General features: G+C 35.3%; 1 protein-coding gene across 2 annotated transcripts in view; it reads left to right on the forward strand.

Moving 5' to 3' along the window:
- The window catches only part of Pxn (Peroxidasin), an 899,909-nt gene that overhangs the window by 530,336 nt on the left and 350,653 nt on the right, over positions 1–18,920 (forward strand). For both annotated transcript variants that reach the window (XM_081765474.1, XM_081765473.1), the window contains exon 4: positions 18,521–18,592. In XM_081765474.1, the coding sequence (XP_081621600.1) occupies positions 18,540–18,592 (53 nt within the window). In that variant the 5' untranslated portion in view covers positions 18,521–18,539. The remainder of the gene's footprint in view (positions 1–18,520; positions 18,593–18,920) is intronic.

Raw genomic sequence — 18,920 nt, forward strand, 5'->3', positions numbered from 1 at the left:
TTTGCACAAGTACGGTACTACTTGATTATTTTTTTTTAGAATGTAAAAAGGAAGGGGGAAAATTATTACATCTTTCATTTGAACTTCTTCACTTCAGAAAGATACCGCTAGAATGAGTGTGTTCCCAGTAGTTTATGCAATCCGTATGAGTCGATGTGCCCCTGTAGCATATATCTACAGTATGTTGTTTTCTGAATTGGTTGTTCGCGAGACGATCGAGAGCATAATTCTTTGCATTGTTACAAGAACTTTAGTGTCTGATTTTCTTTGGTCATTATTTCATTCATTTAAGACGGCTCATGATTGGATTTTGGGAAATCATACGAAGAATAGTTGTGTCTATAAGAAGCGGATAAGCGAAAAGTAAACTAGAACATGTCATGGCCGCGGTGGCTCAAAATTAATATCGAGAAATAACATTTTCATGACATTGACACAAACTTAGTGCATGTGACCACAAGTTTGATTTCATGGGCGGATGCTTACACGTTGACTAATTGTTTATCAATATAACTTTTAGCCTCCTTAGGTATACGGCATATCGAGGATTGAGCGATATAACATAATACAACAATAAATAATCCATATTCACAGGTGAGAGTGATATTGTACACTTATTTCAAATAACTTGCGGTTTAATGCAATTGTTTTGTATTTCTAATATAGGTCAAATGTATTTATATAAACTAAGTTTACCCAAAAGGCATAGACAGTTAAGTCGTTTTCAGTTTTCACTCAAATTATTCTAAAAATATTAAGAGGTTTGATTATTATTATTATTGTAATTTTTTCTCTCTTTTTTTTCCAATATTGCTAACATATCACCATCATCATCATAGCTATTCTGCCATTATTGGCCGACCACTTGCTGCAGCTGGGAAGCTTCGATGTACTGTGGTACTCAGCTAGTCTCTTCGTCTTGATGTATCAATTTTCTGTTTTAATTCTTTCCTTCAACTACAGTCTCCTTCGGCCTTTCCCTCTCTTTCCTTTCACCATAGCCTGTAGTGATAAGCAAATGCAAGACCAAGACCGGCGTGGTCTTGGTCTTGCACATCCAGTCTTGGTCTTGGTCTTGCACTGGAATCCTTGGTCTTGGTCTTGGTCTTGCACACCCAGTCTTTGTCTTGGTCTTGCAAGTCTTGCATTTAAGAAATCTCAAGCTTTTCATAGGTAAATTTTACTATGGGTATAAGGGATAATAAACTCCGCAATGCGCCAATAGTAATAGAAATACAGTGTATGTTTCTAAATGTAATATAGTTTAACGTCGTGTAAGTATGATGATAGTGTACAACATACGTGATGACTAGAGCAACCCACATTATGCTTTACTTTTAGTTTAATTATGCTTTATTTTTTTCCAAATCATGCTTTATTATGCTTTATTGTTAATTTCATTGTTTTAGATTAATCGTGTATAATGTATATAATATTTACTATACATTAAATATTCTAAATATCTTGATCTATTTATTAATATTTTATACAACCAGTTTATTTCATATTTAAGGAACTTTCTACTCAATGCACTGTAAAGAAATATGCTTTACTCTTGTTAGTTTTTTTTCTCTTATGTGTGCCTTAGAGGTGCAATTATACAGAAAGGGAAAGTAAAAGATACCATCAAAAAGTACAGAAAGTTCTTAAGTTCAAGAGGTAAACATAACAATGTAGTCTGGAGTTCTTGTGTACTATTCATTGTTGGCGGAAAGTTTTCTTCTTCTTTTCCTTTTTTCTTTTCTCCACACCAAAGGCTTACACCGAAAAGTTTACAGAAATAAAAATATGTTTTTCTTTGTTGCATTGTTATGTTCTCAATTGTAAATATTTTGCATTGTAAATATTGGTTTTAAAAATATCAATACTATATGTTAAACTTGCAGTTAAACAGAATTTTCCAAGAATTGTGCTATGTATATATTTTAAATTATGTTTTATGCTTTATTTCCTCAGATTATGCTTTATCATACTTTTAAAATTAATTTCTTCTGGACCCTTAAGCAACCACAACCATGTTCAAGGTACCAACCGTATGTCTAAATTGCTATTATGCTTTTTATGCTTTTGAGTTGCCCTAGTGGTGATCTTTGTTTTTTTTAATGGGTGCCCACGCTTCACTACTTATAAGATATGCCTACATCACAACGTTTGGTAATCTGTTTATATTTTTTTAACAGATCCAACACTCCACTGGTTCCCATACTGGGGAGTCTACCCTTGAGACACATGAAAGAAAATCAGACGGCACAGATTATTGAAATGCCATGAACTGTAAAATTATTTTTACACTATAAAGGCATCAGATTTTTCTTTTCAACCACGATTAGCTAATCCTTGTATTAAACAAACTTCCAATTAAATATTGAAATTTTATTTTACTGAATCAAATATGTACTCTATGGGGTAGAAACATTGACATTACGCAAAAGTGATGAAAAATTTGCAGGCTTTCAATACATGGGCATGGAGAAAAAAGGAGAGAATTAGCTGTGTTGAACGGACAACGAATGAGAAGGTGTTAGAAATATTAGCAGTAGGGAAAAAAAGAATTATTTTAGATATTGTTAAGAGGAGGAAGAAGAACTGGTTAGGATATTGGCTGAGGAGGAACTGTATTATGAGAGACGTGCTAGAGAGTATTGTGGTGGAAGGTATTAAAACAGAAAATTGCTACGTCAAGACGAAGAGACTATCGTATACTCGCCGCGACCTTATCCTGATAGCAGAGATACGCAACTTCAATTCGGGCGACTCCGCGCATGTTACATAGTTCTTCACGTTACACACGTAAAACATTACTTAGGAGATCAATTCAAAGAGCTAATTGAGTTCAAGTATATGAAAATGTTAATACAGAAACAATATTTAAAATAAAAGGTACTAGATTTATTAGTAACGGGTTATGAAAATGACGTCACGACTCAGAATCGGAAAGAGAGAAGGAAAGAAAAGAGTGAAAAGCCGGTAGCTAAGATGCGAGTCTCTTGCAAGTGTTGCAAGATTATAAACTTGAAAAATCTTATATCAAAAACAGAAGACCAGTAAAATTACTTAATTGATCAATGTTAGAAATTGTCCACAATGAATAGGAAATGGCTTAATATTTTTATATGATATATAAATTAAATAGAGTTGCTACCCCGTAAGAAACTTCTATGCCTGCTGATAAATGAAACAAAAGAAAGAACGGGACTCACATGTAACTTCTGCAATTTTTGTGCAGAGAGTAACACTGCTCTGCCAAATATCGTCTTCGCGCGAGTGTTGGTTTGGGTACGTGGGTGTAGTGGAAACTGAAACCATGGAGAGTGTTAAGCGCGAAATTGAAATCATGAATGAATCCGAATCATCTTCCCAATATTATCGCAAACACGAGGAAGGGAAACCTCTTTAAAGTCAAGCAAAGTAAATTGTTAACAATGTGCACTCTCGACTAAGAGAAAAATATGCAGACAAAACTGTTGAAGAAATTGTTGAAATGATTGTTGCCGGTTCGTAGCTGGTTTACTCATTGCTAACGTAGAGTTGCTGTGCTTTGAGAAAAAAAAATCGTATTTTTAATTTATTATGTAGGAGGGTGGCTGCTTGTGTGTTTCTGTTTATGATTGACCTTTTCCAGGTAGATATATGAGAGTAACTTCATTTCTTATCCTTTCTTACCTTAATCAATTGAAATGAATAATGAAAATAGTTTTCATGCTCTCGAGTTTTAATTGTGAGGATTGCAAATACATCACGTGCGAATTTCCAATACATATATTACTATTGTCGTGTCTTCATGAATTATTAAAAACAAATAAACCAAGAAATATTTTTCGTAGCGGCAGGAAAAGAACGAGAAATCACCGCTCCGCGCATATCAGCTGATACCCAGTGCAGCGCCAGTTGAAACCCTGGCGAATGAGAACTCAACCAAAACACACACACACATACAAAGGCTTCCCTGCGAAAAGGTTCGCGCGCCAACATGTACTAATGCGCTTGTGATTCGGCTCTCAAGTTAACATTGCGTTTAGTATAGTTGAGGACCACCGAACGTCGAACCTTGTGAGGTGCAGCAAGTAACCTGCCAATAATGGTAGAATAGGTATTATGATGATGGTATGTTTAGCGATATTGACCAAAAAAAGAAAAGAAAAGAAAAAATAAAAAGTAATTAAAATAATAATTATTATAATCAAACCTCTTAATATTTTAGAATAATTTGAGTGAAAACTGAAAACGACTCGTTTATGTCTTTTGTGTAAACTCAATTTATATAAATACTGTTGACCTGTATTACAAATACAAAATAACGGCATCAAACTCCAAGCTATTTGAAGTCTCATTTGTGAATACAGACTACTAGCATCAATTACCCACTTCGTTGGGTTAAACTAATAATAATAATAATAATAATAATAATAATAATAATAATAATAATAATAATAATAATAATATATTTCGTTAGTCAGTCACTTTTTTACTATTAGTAAAGCGCTCTCTGATATCGATCATTTTCGATTATTTTTATATTTCTCTCTCTCCTCCTCCCCAAATTGCGGGGCTGAATTTGGATTTAAACGGCATCACATGTGTCACTGTTCGTCTCAGAGACCCCAAGAACTATGGATTCGGCACTAATATCGGTCATTCCCAATAAACTTATATATCTCGTTCTTCCCCCAAGTTGCGGTGCTGAATTTGCATTTAAACGGGATCGGAAGTATCACTGTTCACCTTAGCGACGCCGGAAACTATGGATTCGAAACTAATGTTCGGTCGTTTTTTTTAATCATTATTATGTATCTCCCTCTCCCCCAAGTTGCGAGGCTCAATTTGGTCGTAAACGGTATCGGAAGTGTCAGTATTCAACTCAGCGACCTCGAAAACTATGGATTAGACACTAGTATTCGTCATTTTCGATCATTTTTATATATCTCCCCTCCTCTCCGCCAAGCTACGGGGCTGAATTTGGATTTAAACAGCATCGAAAGTATCATTGTTTATCTCAGCGACCCCCAAAACTATAGATTTCATTTTAATATCGGTCATTTTCGATCATTTTAAAATATCTTTCCCCTCCCTCTCCCCTAAACTGCACCATCAAAGTGATATGACAGGAACCAACTCAGATCCGATCCTCATCTATGTTGAAAATGAGATCGAGTTCTGTCCGGTGGTTTAAGAGTTATGGTTTTTTTCGTACATTTTCCATCCCCTCCCCCTTCCCTAAGTTCTACCGTCAAAGTGATTTAATAAAACCACCCTAAGTCCAAACCTCATCTATATTGAAAATTTGATCGAGATCGGTCGGATGGTTCAAGAGATTAGGAGTCACAAAAAAAGTCACTTTCAATTTTATAATATAGATTTATTGTTGTAGTATAATGTTATATCGCTCAATCCTCGATGTGTTGTATACCTAAGGAGGCTAAAAGTTATATTGATAAACAATTAGTCAACGTATAAGCATCCGGCCATGAAATCAAACTTGCAGTCACTGTGGTCACATGCACAAGTTTTTGTCAATGTCATGAAAATGTTATTTCGATATTAATTTTATGAGCACACATTAAACATTTCCAACGGATGCTTGAGTCTCGGAGCCAAGGCCATACCCAGGTAGTCGACACCTATGGTGTACGGAATTACCCATGCTCAATACTACCTTTCTCTTATATTTTGGAAGAACACCACTAACATGTTTTGAAATAAAAAGAAGTATCTAGTTTAACGTTCCACGTTTATGAACCAAGGCTAAGGGAGACGGTAATGATGAGAATTGACTGAAATGGTGGAATGAAGAAAGTAGGAGGAACCGAAAAAATACCGAGCAAACCCTCGCACACGGTGTTTGTCCACCAAAAGAGCTCACATGGTGCGAGATGACACCTGTGTGGCTTGAAAACTAGTAATATCTACAGAAAACGCGAACAACCAATTCAGAAAACGACATACTTTGCTATAAGCTACAGGGGCAGATCGACTCACACGGATTGCATAAACTACTGGGAACACATTCACTCCAGAAGCATTTTACTGAAGCCAAGAAATCCATCCCCTTCATTTTTACATTCTATATAAAAAAAACTCAAGTAGTGCCGGTACTTGTGCAAGACTCTTGCGCAAGAGACTTGGTCTTGGTCTTGCAGGTATGGTCTTGGTCTTGCATCCGTTGGTCTTGCTCTTGGTCTTGGTCTTGGTCTTGGTCTTGGTCTTGGTCTTGGTCTTGGTCTTGGTCTTGGTCTTGCATGCAAGACTCTTGCAAAAACTGCAAGACCAAGACTCTTGCGCTCATCACTCCTTGTAGCACGGCCTTCATAATACAGTTCCTCCTCAGCCAATATCCAAGCCAGTTCCTCTTCCTCTTTTTAATTATATCTGAAATTCTTCTTTTCTGCTCTACTGCTACTATTTCTAACACCTCATTCGTTTTCCGTTCAACCAAGCTAATTCTCTCCTGTTTTTTCTTTTCATTTCCATGCTCACGTTTCGAGTCTCCTTTTTTTCCCCTCGCTTTTCCGTAATATCCATACTTCTTCCCATAGAGTGCATATTAGAATCAGTAAAACAAAATCGCAATATTTAATTGGAAGCTTGTTCAATAGAAAGATGAGCTAATTGTGGTTGAAAAGGAAAAAAATCTGACGCCTTAGAATGTAAAAATAATTTTGCAATTTATGGTATTTCAGTAGTCTTTGTCGTCTTGATTTTCTTTCGTGTGTCTTAGGGGTAGCCTCCCAAGTTTGGGAACAAGTGGACTGTTGGATCTGTTAAAAAAATATGAAAAGATTACGAAACGCTGTGATTTATCTTATAAGTAGTGAAGTCTGGGCACAACTTGAAAAAATAATAAAGGTCACCGCCTGTCTTGTACAGTCCGCACAAAAAAACCTGCAACATGAGCATGTAAGTTTATTGTGAAACTATGCCTAACAGCGCAGGGAATCAACATAACGTCTGAGTGGCACGAATCACGCCAGGAGAAACCTCAGCATCCTCCCCTGCACACTTATTTTGGAGCAGAAGACTTCATCGTTTTACAATAAACTTACATGCTCATGTTGCAGGTTTTCTGCTGCGGACTGTACACTATCATCATACTTACACGAAGGTAAACTATATTACATTTAGAAACATAACATTGTATTTCCGTTACTATTGGCGCGTTGTAGAATTTATTATCCCTTATACCCAGAGTAAAATTTACCTATGAAAAGCATAATATTTCTTAAAAGCAAGACTTGCAAGACTCCTGGAAGCAAGACCAAGACCAAGCTGAAGACTAGGTGTGCAAGACCAAGACCAAGGGTTCCAGTGCAAGATCAAGAGCAAGACCAAGACCATGACCACAGGTCTCGGCCTTGGTCTTGCATTTGCTCATCACTATTCTTGCCATGACCCTATGGGACCAGTCCTCTTCTCTTTCCTCCCTCTCTGACCTGTTTCCCCTCTGACAGGTTTAGAGGCCTCCTGCTACCGATCAACATGGCATATTGCATGTAAATTCTCCTGACCCTTCTCTACCTAAATATACGAGAGCCATCCAGAAAATAAAGACCGTTTAGTTATACAAAATGAAAAACACAATATTTATTTAAAAAATAAAAAACAATTCCGTTACATACCTGAAGATTACCTCACTTCTCTACATAATCAGTACCTTCATTTAAACTTTTGTCGTATCTGTTCACGAACTTCAGAATTCCTATGTTACATTCTTCTGCCGCAAGTTCATTAAGCCAGGTGGTCACTGCACTCTCCAACTCTTCAGCACTTCCAAAACTTTAACGCCCAGAAATTCTTTCAGCTTAGAGAAAAGGTGGAAATCGCCGGGATCAACATCCGGACTATAGGGTGGATGATCAAAAAAAATTTCATTCGAATTGATCCAGCAATTCTTGAGTTGCAGCAGCAGTGTGAGGGCAAGCAATGTTAAGAAGCACCATTTCTTCAGGAAGCATTCCTCTCCTCGTTTTTGGATGGCTCATCATAGTTTTCTTAGTCTCAGAATAACGATTTGGATTGATCGTAGTGTTGAGAGTCTGAATTTTCTCGTTTTTTGGGTGGTGAGGGATAATACCATCGAAGTGTTTGTCGTTTGCTCTCTGGGGTGATGTGAGATAACCACGTCTCATCAGCAGTCACAATCCGATCAAGAAAGGCGTCTCCATCTCTGTGATATCGTGTCAAGAATGGCAATGCTGAGCCTATTATCTGAGTTTTGTGTTGGTCACTCAGTTGCCGCGGAACCCATCGCGCACAACTTTTGTTGTAACTGAGATGTTGCGACACAATTTCATCAACCAAAGAACGAGAAATGTCTGGAAACACAATGTGCAATTCGTTAAAAGTTATGCACCTGTCTTGCAAGATAATGTGGTTCCCTGCAGTCTCCAGGTCTTGTGTGATGAGTGATGGACGTCCAGGTTAAATATCATCGTGCATATTTGTTTATCCATTGTTGAACATGTCACACCACTTTCTCACATTCCTTTCGTTGTTTATACTATTACCATATACTGGTTTCAGTTGCCGGTAATATCTGCTAGTTTCATTTTGTGAGCGCTCAGAAATCGTTCAGCACTCCTTACCACACAGTCGGCGGATTTTCAATCACGCAGTTCATTTTGACCATCCCAGCTAGATAAGAGCGACTACTTGCAGCCTTCACTCATATTGTTATGAGCAGAGTGGTTGCGGGAGCCAATTGATCCTAAAAGAAGAAAGAGGAGTGAGTTGCGCGGTGGAAAAGCGTAAGAGTGATCACCTGGCTTAATGAACTGGTGGCAGAAGGGTATAACACGGGAATTCTGAAGTTCGTGAACAGATACGACAAATGTCAATGGAGGTGATGATTGTGTAGAGAAGTGAAGAAAGCTTCAAGTATGTAACAGAATTGTTTTTTCCAATAAATATTGTTTTTAAATTGTATAACTAAACGGTCTTTATTTTCTGGATGACCCTCGTATGCACAGTTCTAAGATTCCAGACTGTTGGGAAAGAACATTTACTTGTTCAGGGAATTTCGGAGGTCATGCAATATCACTCTTACTTGAAATGACCTTCCTTTCAACAAACGCACGTTTCGCCCCCACTTCAGTGTTGCATTATTATTATTAAATGGGAAATGGCTTCTCAACCGAGTCCACTGGTCCCTAAGAAATGCCGGCGTTAACAATGTTGCTAGTCCTAGATTCAAAATTTCCCATTTCCCTGCACCATCATATATGTATAAGCGGGAGCTACTGTCTAAAGTGGAACTCAAAGTACTACGCGCCACGCGGGAATCGAACCCGAAACCAGGCATATAGAAATTACACAGGTTAGTCACATAGCCACGAAAAGGCACGTTGTTTCATTTTGATAATACAAAGTACGGATGCTTTCCGAAAGGGTTTTAAAAAAGAAAAGAAAAGAAAAAAACTTACGCTTGAAGAATAAAGTAGAGTTTTGTCTGTCGTTCAAGTGCAAGATCGAATGATCTATCTCATTTCGTATATATACCGTAAAGAATATAATACTGTACTTCCCAAGCAATATGTTCTGTCGTCGAAAATTGCATTTATTTTTTTCTTTTATATAAAGCAAAAATAAAATAGAAAGGAAGAAACATGAAAAGCAATATACATGTCACTATTCCTCTCTTTAAATTTCAAATAACCCCAGCTGGTGTGGACTTGAATACGTACGTAACGCACAAGCACTTCTTGGTGTTTCTCGACTGTAAAGCGTTCCATCTCCCTTCTCTCTCTCTCTTTCTCTCTCTCTCTCTCTCTCTCTCTGAATGTGTGTGTGCCTCCAACTTAACAGAAATAAATATCGTTCAAAAAAAAGAAAAAGAAAGAAAGAAAGAAAAAGAAATGAAAAAAGAAAAGAAAGAAAAAGAAACTTCTTACAGTTTTTCTCTCTTTTATTCTCTTCTCTCTCTTCATGTATTTCCTTTTTTCTTAAGGAAAAAGTGTTGGAAAAGTAGCAGATGAAAAACAGCTCTGCGAAAGAACAGACAAAAAAGGGACAAAAGCAGTGCAGGGTTACCAAGTTTGAAACCCGAAAAAACACATCTGTAAACTATAAATGAAAATGATTTTTTTCTGTTTTACGTCCCATAAATGCAATTAACTGTAATTCACTAATTCCATTTATTAACATATTTCATATTACATCGAAATTATGTTTGCACTCCCAATATCGTAGCATTTCTAAATAATGAACGAACATATTCATTACTAATCATGATTCCACCTAACAAAGAGAACATACTAAAGATTCCAATAATTCAGTATCTCTTTAACATTCGAGTCAATTCATCTTAATCTGCTTCCATTACAAAAACTTACTCTTTGCACATTATAACACCTAGCAACATAATAATATGGGTATGTGCCATTATTTCAAAACCTTACAAGTCCGTGGCCATCAACCTTATTCCATACCTTCCAACACAGCCTTCAGTGCTATCCAATAGTTTTCCAGTTAAAAATACTGTTTCAGTCAGTTGAAGTCCTCTATATAACGACAAGTATCATGACCACCTAAAACAATTGCCGAAAACGCTGCATGGAAAAGTTTGATAGTAATTGTAAGATCAATAAATTATTTAGCTAGGAAAAGTTTAAGTCTGAGCTCGTCTGAATAATAAGGATTCAGGTGGAACTGTTAAAAATAAGAACCGAAGATGTGCCTCAGTTAAATGAATGGTTACAGCAAGATCATGGAAGGTTATGTCATCGTGAAATTCAAAATGAAATTTTAGAAATATTTCATCAAGAAATAACATAATTCAATATGTGCCGAAATTAGTCTAATAATCCCATTATGCAACACATTTTCATTAATTTGTGGCGTGGTACTAGAAATGTCTCTGAGGATGAACAAAAAGCCATTTGTATTCAATGAATAAATGAAAGGTTGGAACCTAATGAAAGCTTCGTGAAATTTTACAGAACTATGTTCACTATGTACAGAACTATGAGAACAACTGCTGGAGCTATAGCATCATATTACTTCAACTACCTATCAGACCTATGTGGGCAATGCTACAATGTGGCTGGCAATGAAGGTTTTAAAAAAAGTGTTCTGTGAAATGAATCTTGAACAAAGAAGTTTAGTTTCAAATATGGTCACGTTTTTTCGACTGTTGCTGGTTTTACTGAATTCAAGGTATGAAGCAGTTTCAGTGCTCTTCGCCGCTTGAAATCATGATATTTGTGTTCTACAGTACTATGACCCAGAAGAGACAAAATCAGGTGGCAGTTTGTTATACTCAAGACCTTTTAGACATGCAATTTTGTTGCAATTTTTGTTTCGAAGAATGGCTAAAGGGCACAGTTTTGCAGTGACCAATGAGATTAATAACTCAAATGACTATCATTTAGTCTTTCGGTAAGTTAATTGATCCTTTACTATTGAGTGCATATTATTTGTTTTCAGGTAAAACTGCCAAGTTGTTGGTCCTGAGTTGACAGTTTTCAGGTTATTTTTTCAGGAGCTATCATTTTCTTCTCACTGTATTGTTTTTTTTTTCTCATATTATAATCCAAAATTTTAAATGTTTTTCATATTTCGGGGAAGAGGGATATATATCCAACCCTGGTTTACCTCTTTGCTTATGCTTATGAGTGATTTTTTTTTTTTTGTTTTTTGTTTTTTTTGTTTTTTTTTTTTTTTTTTGTTTTTGTTTTTGCGCTACATATGAATTATGCTGAACTTTAAAGTTTATTAAATTTTGCCTATCATATTATACCATACCAAACCATAGTGTGCAGTTAGAAAATAACTTACGCATCTGAAATGTAGTATATGTCCCTTATATTTATAAGCTAACGACACCAAATATACGTTCGTTCTACGTTTTCTCTATCAAAGATCGTTGCTCAGGATCTGATTTACAGTTCCTATGTCAACATAATATTAAACAAAAGCAGTTCCAAATGTTTTGCTTTTTTCACTGGGGATGCACAGGTGAACTACAAAATATATATTTATTAAAATTTATCTAAGAAAATAATATATCAGAAATGGTAACGTATTGTACACCGTGTATGTGTAACAGTGGGATGAATTCTTTTCAGTTCTGCAAAAATAATATAAAATGAGAAACGTAAAATTCTGAAAATGTTTTATTAAAATGTTGAATAAAGGAAATAAAGTAGCGATAAATTAAGATAAAATTAAAATGGTTGTACTTTAAGGAACGATTGTGAAGAGAATATCACAGGAAGAAAGTAATGATACCCCGAACTTTGTCTTCGCAAAGAGAGATCTGAAGTATCACTTACAGTTACTTTCGGCCAGAAACTTGTTCTAACGAACCTCAGAGCAAATTTTGCTTTAGCAGCATCGGATGAACGAAGTGCCACAGCGAGAAATTAATGTACTATGAGTAAGTCTTGTAATGTATTCTTTCTCATTAAATGAAGTATTTTAGCGTTACCTTTCCTCTCCGACCAGCGAGCAAATCAGGCTTGAACATGAGAAATTAATTAAAATATAAATCTTTCGAAAGCAGCTTAATTAGTACATTTATAAACTTTGTTTGTTTGTAAGAGTAAGAGTCACTTCCTCAACAGTAGAATCAGGCACGGGTTTTAATATAGGTCACAGGGTCACGTGCTCACCCATTAACCAGAAAAGAAGTGGAATTACTGACTCAATTTTTAAATACTAGCTTTTATAACGCTGCAACCAAGCCGAGCCGTATTTAGTAGTTGGAACTAAAGATAACGGTAGTTATTTACATTCATGGGTTAGAATAAATGTGTCGATGTTGCGATACCCGGATTCTGGCTGCGGACTTCCAATCTCAATGCTTTTAACATTATTCCTATCTTGAGAGCTGCGAGATGTGAGGGGTGTTACTACTAATTCTATTGAGAATTGACACAATAACGTTCAGACCTAACACATTTGACGCTCTGTGCTGTCTGATGGAACAGAGAAAAGAACTAGGGATAGAAATAGCTTCCATATAGTGTCCTTTGCTCTCTCACGATAGTTGAATTCACCCGGAATGGATGAATTCACCTGAGCTATTTATCCAACGAGAATACCATGTGACATAAGAGATAATAAAGGCGTGCGCGAAAAGTAAGAATAGATGTGCAACTATCCTGTAAGCTATAGCAAATGCACTTTCTTGATTTTTAACCTTTGCTTTTTAATAATATTTTAACCTCATAAGGTTGTTTAATTAACCAGTCTTAATTCTTCGAAATTCCATACATCGTTTTCTCAAAGAGATCGCACTCAACCTCTTACGTCACCGATGATTGACAAGAAGGAAGTGTTGCAGGAAGATGCGGGTGAAACAGGATCTAAAGAATTGACATTGACCTCTTTTATTCTGGAATCCAGGATGCTTCCGGTATTTGAAGTTTCGCAGTATCGACGATACAAAAAAGTTCTCTTCCCCGTAGGTCACAGATTCGATGTGGCTGCACACGTGAAGGAGCAGGGACATCTTGTTTGTGAACAAGCTTTCGACCATCCTCTTTGGACTTCAGTTTATCCCTTTTTAAGTTCTTGTTCTAAATCAGTGCAGAATGCGAATAAACTCCATTTCTCCTGGAAAATTCAAATCTAAAGATAAAACATTCCGTATGAGATGTATATCCGAGGAATTAGGTTTTTAATAGCTTATTTTGTTTGGATCCTTCTGTCACAGAAAATATTATCTTACGAAAAAGAGTTTCTTTTGCTTCACATGCGAAATCCTTTGGAAGAGTAGAACGGGTAATGATTCAAATCAAAAGTTTTAAATCTATTCAAAACTTAAACAGGCTGTATGTTCTCAATTTTCCAAAACAATATAAATATTTATTCATAAAATGGAAAAGAACTGAATGAAATTGTTTAAAAGATTGCATATAAAGCTGAGAATAAAAATAAAAATTGCAGAAAAAAAACACGTTACGTAACGAAGACGTTAACTCCCCCTTCCCTCTGTCGTGTCATACTTCGTAATGCAATTCCGAACCCCCTTTTTCCCTTTGCCGCGTTACGTAATATGTGGGCGACTCCTTAGATACAAATCACACTCATGACACTCACAGATCCCAGTATCCCGGACAAAATACTGGAATTCATATTCAAATTTCTGTCTGCTCATTGAATTGAAACAATTGAAAGTTGGTTGTTTTTACAACAATACAAGCGAGTGGGAAAAGTACAGAGGTGTTTTCACTACTTTGTTTGGCTTCTTTTTTTCACTCTTGATTAGGTCATATATATATATATATATATATATATATATGTGTGTGTGTGTGTGTGTGTGTGTGTGTGTGTGTGTGTGTGTGTGTGTGTGTGTGTGTGTTTATATGTGGGTATAACAAACTGTTCTGCGAACTCGAAATATTTTAACAACCGGTTCTTGCGAACCGGTGCGAACCGGCTGAATAGCACCACTGCATAGGTCATAGAGTTAGTTAGAAATTGAACTTTAACATTTAATGAAAAGTTTGGGGAGTAGCTCATTAACCATCCTATGTAGCCCTACTATTATTCTGTTAATTGTAGCCCTAATTGTTAATTTAATACTAAAGAGCTCTATGAAAGTATACTTTATCGTCAATTTCACGTTAATATATAGCGTGGTTCTTGTACAGCATCTATTTTTAAGTTCATAAACAAATTATTTTTTCTTGCATTTTCTCAAACGATGCATGAGCTTTTACACCCATCCATATCATTCTATTCAGTTTAATGAGATCTATGAATTTATATGTTTGGACAGTTTGTTTTGCGTTAAACGCTAAATATATTGTAGAAATTATTTATTTGCGTTCCGTGCTATTAATTTGTGGACTAATATCTATATAATCAATACAATAAATTGTATTTTAATTTATATAATTTGGAATTACGACAGGGCTTACTGTCTTTTGGTTCTGCTGCCACTATTGGACTGAATTGTTAACTATAAATATAAGATAGCCAAATCCTGCAGCTACCGCACTTGGTGGGAAACCGGTGACGCTAGCAACCCTGACACAGTCGGAAAGAAAAGACCTGAAGAAGCAATCTTTCACAAAATAGAGCAGGCACGAGAAAGACGAATAAGAAGCAGAAAAAAACGAGATAAAAGTGAACAGAAAAAGAGAGAGAGAGAAAGCAGGAGGAATAAGAAAGAAAGAATGATAAACTAGGTGCTAAATCAAAATAGATCTCTCAGTTGACAGATTGAATATCTTGTAAAACTTCTGGTAACAAAAATAACCGTGATTTCAACTTTCAGACATTCATCTCATCTAATTTTTTTCTCCCTTTTATTATTGTGTGGCACATGAGAAAATGTATCACTGCTGATGAGAAATTCACTATTTGGTATAAAGAGTATGTTGGTTGGCAAAGCATGATTAAAATGCCAGAAGATTGCGTTCAGCAAAATTAATAGACGCTTTTTTGTAACCGAAGATTCATTTTGCGAAGTGAAGAAAGACGTTTTTAAAAAATAATTTTGAGTAATGCAGGAAAAAAAGGGGTGAATCTTACTTAAACATAATCAATCTGCAAACAATTTTTGTCATTGTTAAATATTATTGTTTCATAATTACAAGTAGTATGTGTGTCGTTGTTAAGGGTATGTGAGTAACTAGTAGGAGTATTTGTGTCACCATTAGAAGAAAACAACTGTTAGGAGTATTTGTGTCACCATTAGAAGAAGCAAACAACAGTAGATAAGATGTTACTTAACAGTATATTTTTGTTACAGTACAGTACATAAACAACGATTTGTTCTACAGAGTAAAAATTATCAATCATTATTGGCAACGAAGAACAAACTTTCTAGCGCCATAAACAATTATTTTTGAAGATTTTTTTCGAAAATTACACGTGACAAGCATTTAATTTCATTTTGCCCTTAACCATTTCATTTTGTTCATCTCCATTTGACTTATCGATTGATATATGTCTGATGTGTCATTTATGTCTTATATGCCTTATGATTGGAAAATATTATGCTTAATCAAAATTAACATTTAAGAGTTAATCATAATTTTGAGTTATATGTCACAAACTTTACTGTGTTGTCTTGCTAGAGTCATAATTGAGAACACTAATTATAGTATACGTCAGTATCATTAGAGTCATAATGGGAAGCTTGATGATAGTATACGTAAGTATTATTAGTCATAGTGAGAAGCTTGGTGATAGTATACGTTAGTAGCATTACTCAAAATGGAAAGCTAGATGATAATATACATCAGTATCATTAGGCATAATGAGAAGCTTGATGTTAGTATACGTCAGTATTAATAGAATCATAATGAGATACCTGACAATTGTATACGTTAGTATCAGTTTAAGAAGTAGCACGTTTATCGTTCAGTATCAGTTATTATGTTTACAAAAAGAATTGTTTTTGTCTACTTTCACGAAAAGTGCACTTGGGTATATACACTCATCCAATCATTTTGATTAATTCAATGAGATCTGTCGATTGCTGTATGTTTCATCTTTCGGTATTTTTTTTTCTTCGTAAAACGCTAATAATGTCGTAGAATTAATTTGTATGATATTCTGCCACAGCATCACCTGTGGGGATGTTCGAGTGGTTTAAGACATTTGGCTGGCAATCACAATATTTGTCTGTCGCAGGTTCGAATTAGTCTTACACCATACGTGTCATTTATTGTCGATTCATTTCATGATTATAATTCATTTCTTATCGTCTTCTTCAGACTTAAAGCGTCAATCATAAGACGAAAAACTAAAAGTAACTAAACAATATGTTAAAGTAAAGAGGAAATAGCAGGAGCTCAGTGTTGGGCTATTCATTTGCGGAGCATACCATTGCAGATTTAGTTCCACCTCGGGCAACCAGAACCTTCATACTCGACAAGTACGGTACCTTGTGCACGAGTTTTGGTTTGTTTCGTTACTTAACTTTCATTAAAAAAAAAAAAATTAAAAAGCTTCGTCGTAGTTGTGTAATAAATGTTGTTATTCTGCGTGATGAGCTGCGTGCTAGTGACAGATTACACTGGCATGTGACCTTTTGCTCTTAATCTCTTTCAAAGTGTTGGTAAATTTCAGTATAATATTCTGTTTTGAAAAGGATGTTTTTACACAGTTAGTCACCATTCCAAAGTTATTTATATCAAGTATATGATGTATTGCTTGAGTATACTTACGTATTAGAAGAAAAAATGCACTGAACATACGCTTTTGTATTTATTTTAGGATGGGTCTCGAAAATTTGTGCTCAGGTGAAAAAAGGCCTGTGAAATTTGTAGAAGTATCGTTTACAACATACTGATCAGGATCGCCTTAAGATGATTGACATAAAATCTGCTTGAAAATTTGGAATAATCTAATCCTCAAATAACGTTTGGTAGGGAATGTTGTCCACACTTATTTCTAATACACTTAGTTCATTTTGATTCCAGTTTAAAATCCTATCTACTATAACAAAAATATTGTGTAAACTGATTCAAAATTACATGTACTTTTCAGCTTCTTTAAAATAACAATAATAGTAAACATAAGAATTATAATAATGCATTTCTCTAACAATTTACAAAAAGCTATTGAACCCTGCCAAATAAATTTTGCAGAATGCATAGAAGCTGTAAAATAATAAGTTTCACTAGTAGATCAAATGGAGCAATAGCTAACTATCCACATAGCTATTGCTCCATTGCAACATGTCCACAATTGCCATAGGTTTAAAGGCTCCCAGCCGTCCCTGTTTAGCCGTTCTAATTCTACATCATCTATCTCCCCAAAATTGCTCGAAACTCTAAATGTCCCGTTTTTTAAAAACATAACTTAATATAATTCGTAACTTAATTATAATTCGTGCTGTACTTAAACAAGTAACGTTGTCACAATGTACACCACGTGAGGGAGTTTGGTTTGATTTTTTAGTAAATCAAACTTCTTAAAAGCTAAATTTTACCAAGCCTAGGGTTAAAGATAATATTTTATCTCTAATTAAGTGTAGTATACTCTAAAATTAATGAATATTTGAAAATTGCTTTCGTTCTAGTATCATGTTCCACGGACAGGCTAATCTTTTTACATCCTGAGCGTTATACTAACCCACTAATCTGAATTGCATTCTGGGTTGTCCGTAAAGCAAGGGTGATATCCATAATTACTCTCAGGTGTCTATGGGAGGAACCGATTTTTGATTGTCTTTATCTTAGGATCAACTGGATTGATCATGTCCATCGATTAACTCAGTTCCTAACATTTGATCCTGTATATCCTGGTCAAAATTGATGGTGATCATAGTAGTTCTTGAGATTTTGTGTCCGAAAATTGTCCTGTAATTAAAACTCCCTACAGAAAATCCCGTTTTCGAAACGTAAGCGGATATCTGATTTTCCTTAATAACTCTGCGCTTTTCCTTTAAGGGATGACTCTGCGCTATATTAATACTGATGTCTACTACTGATAAATTCAAATTTTTATCATAGTTCACTACGACATTTATTGTCTATTTAATTGCATAATTAGAACCATATATATTTCGGAATGTTGCTTGTATTATGAATAATACATTTTCTATTTTCTTCTTTTATTTCAGGTATTTGTATAAGAACAGAATGCGTGAGATAGAAAGCAAAGTGTTTCAGGGACTGCCAAAATTGGAGCAATTGTACGTATGCTCATTTCTTCTTTAAAATTTATTTATGATTATTTGTACTTGTAAGTTGTTAGGTATTTTTATATAAAGTGTACAAAACAATGATGCATACAGTCAGGATTTTGTTCTGCGGAGACCAGTCAAATTCTCCATCACCTCCATTGGGAAGAAACCGACATAAATCCACTTGGTCTGTTAGACAAGCTATATCATATTTGTATTGTTATTTATTTTTTTAAAAAAATAAAATGAACATTTAAGTTTTACGTCCCATGATGGGGGGAACAGGAGAACCCCGAAAAAACCCCCCCACACACGGTGTTTGTTCGACACAAAGTTC

The sequence above is a fragment of the Thermobia domestica genome, chromosome 7 (genome assembly GCF_964235325.1).
Source record: "Thermobia domestica chromosome 7, izTheDome1.hap1.1, whole genome shotgun sequence".
Lineage (NCBI taxonomy): Eukaryota > Metazoa > Arthropoda > Insecta > Zygentoma > Lepismatidae > Thermobia > Thermobia domestica.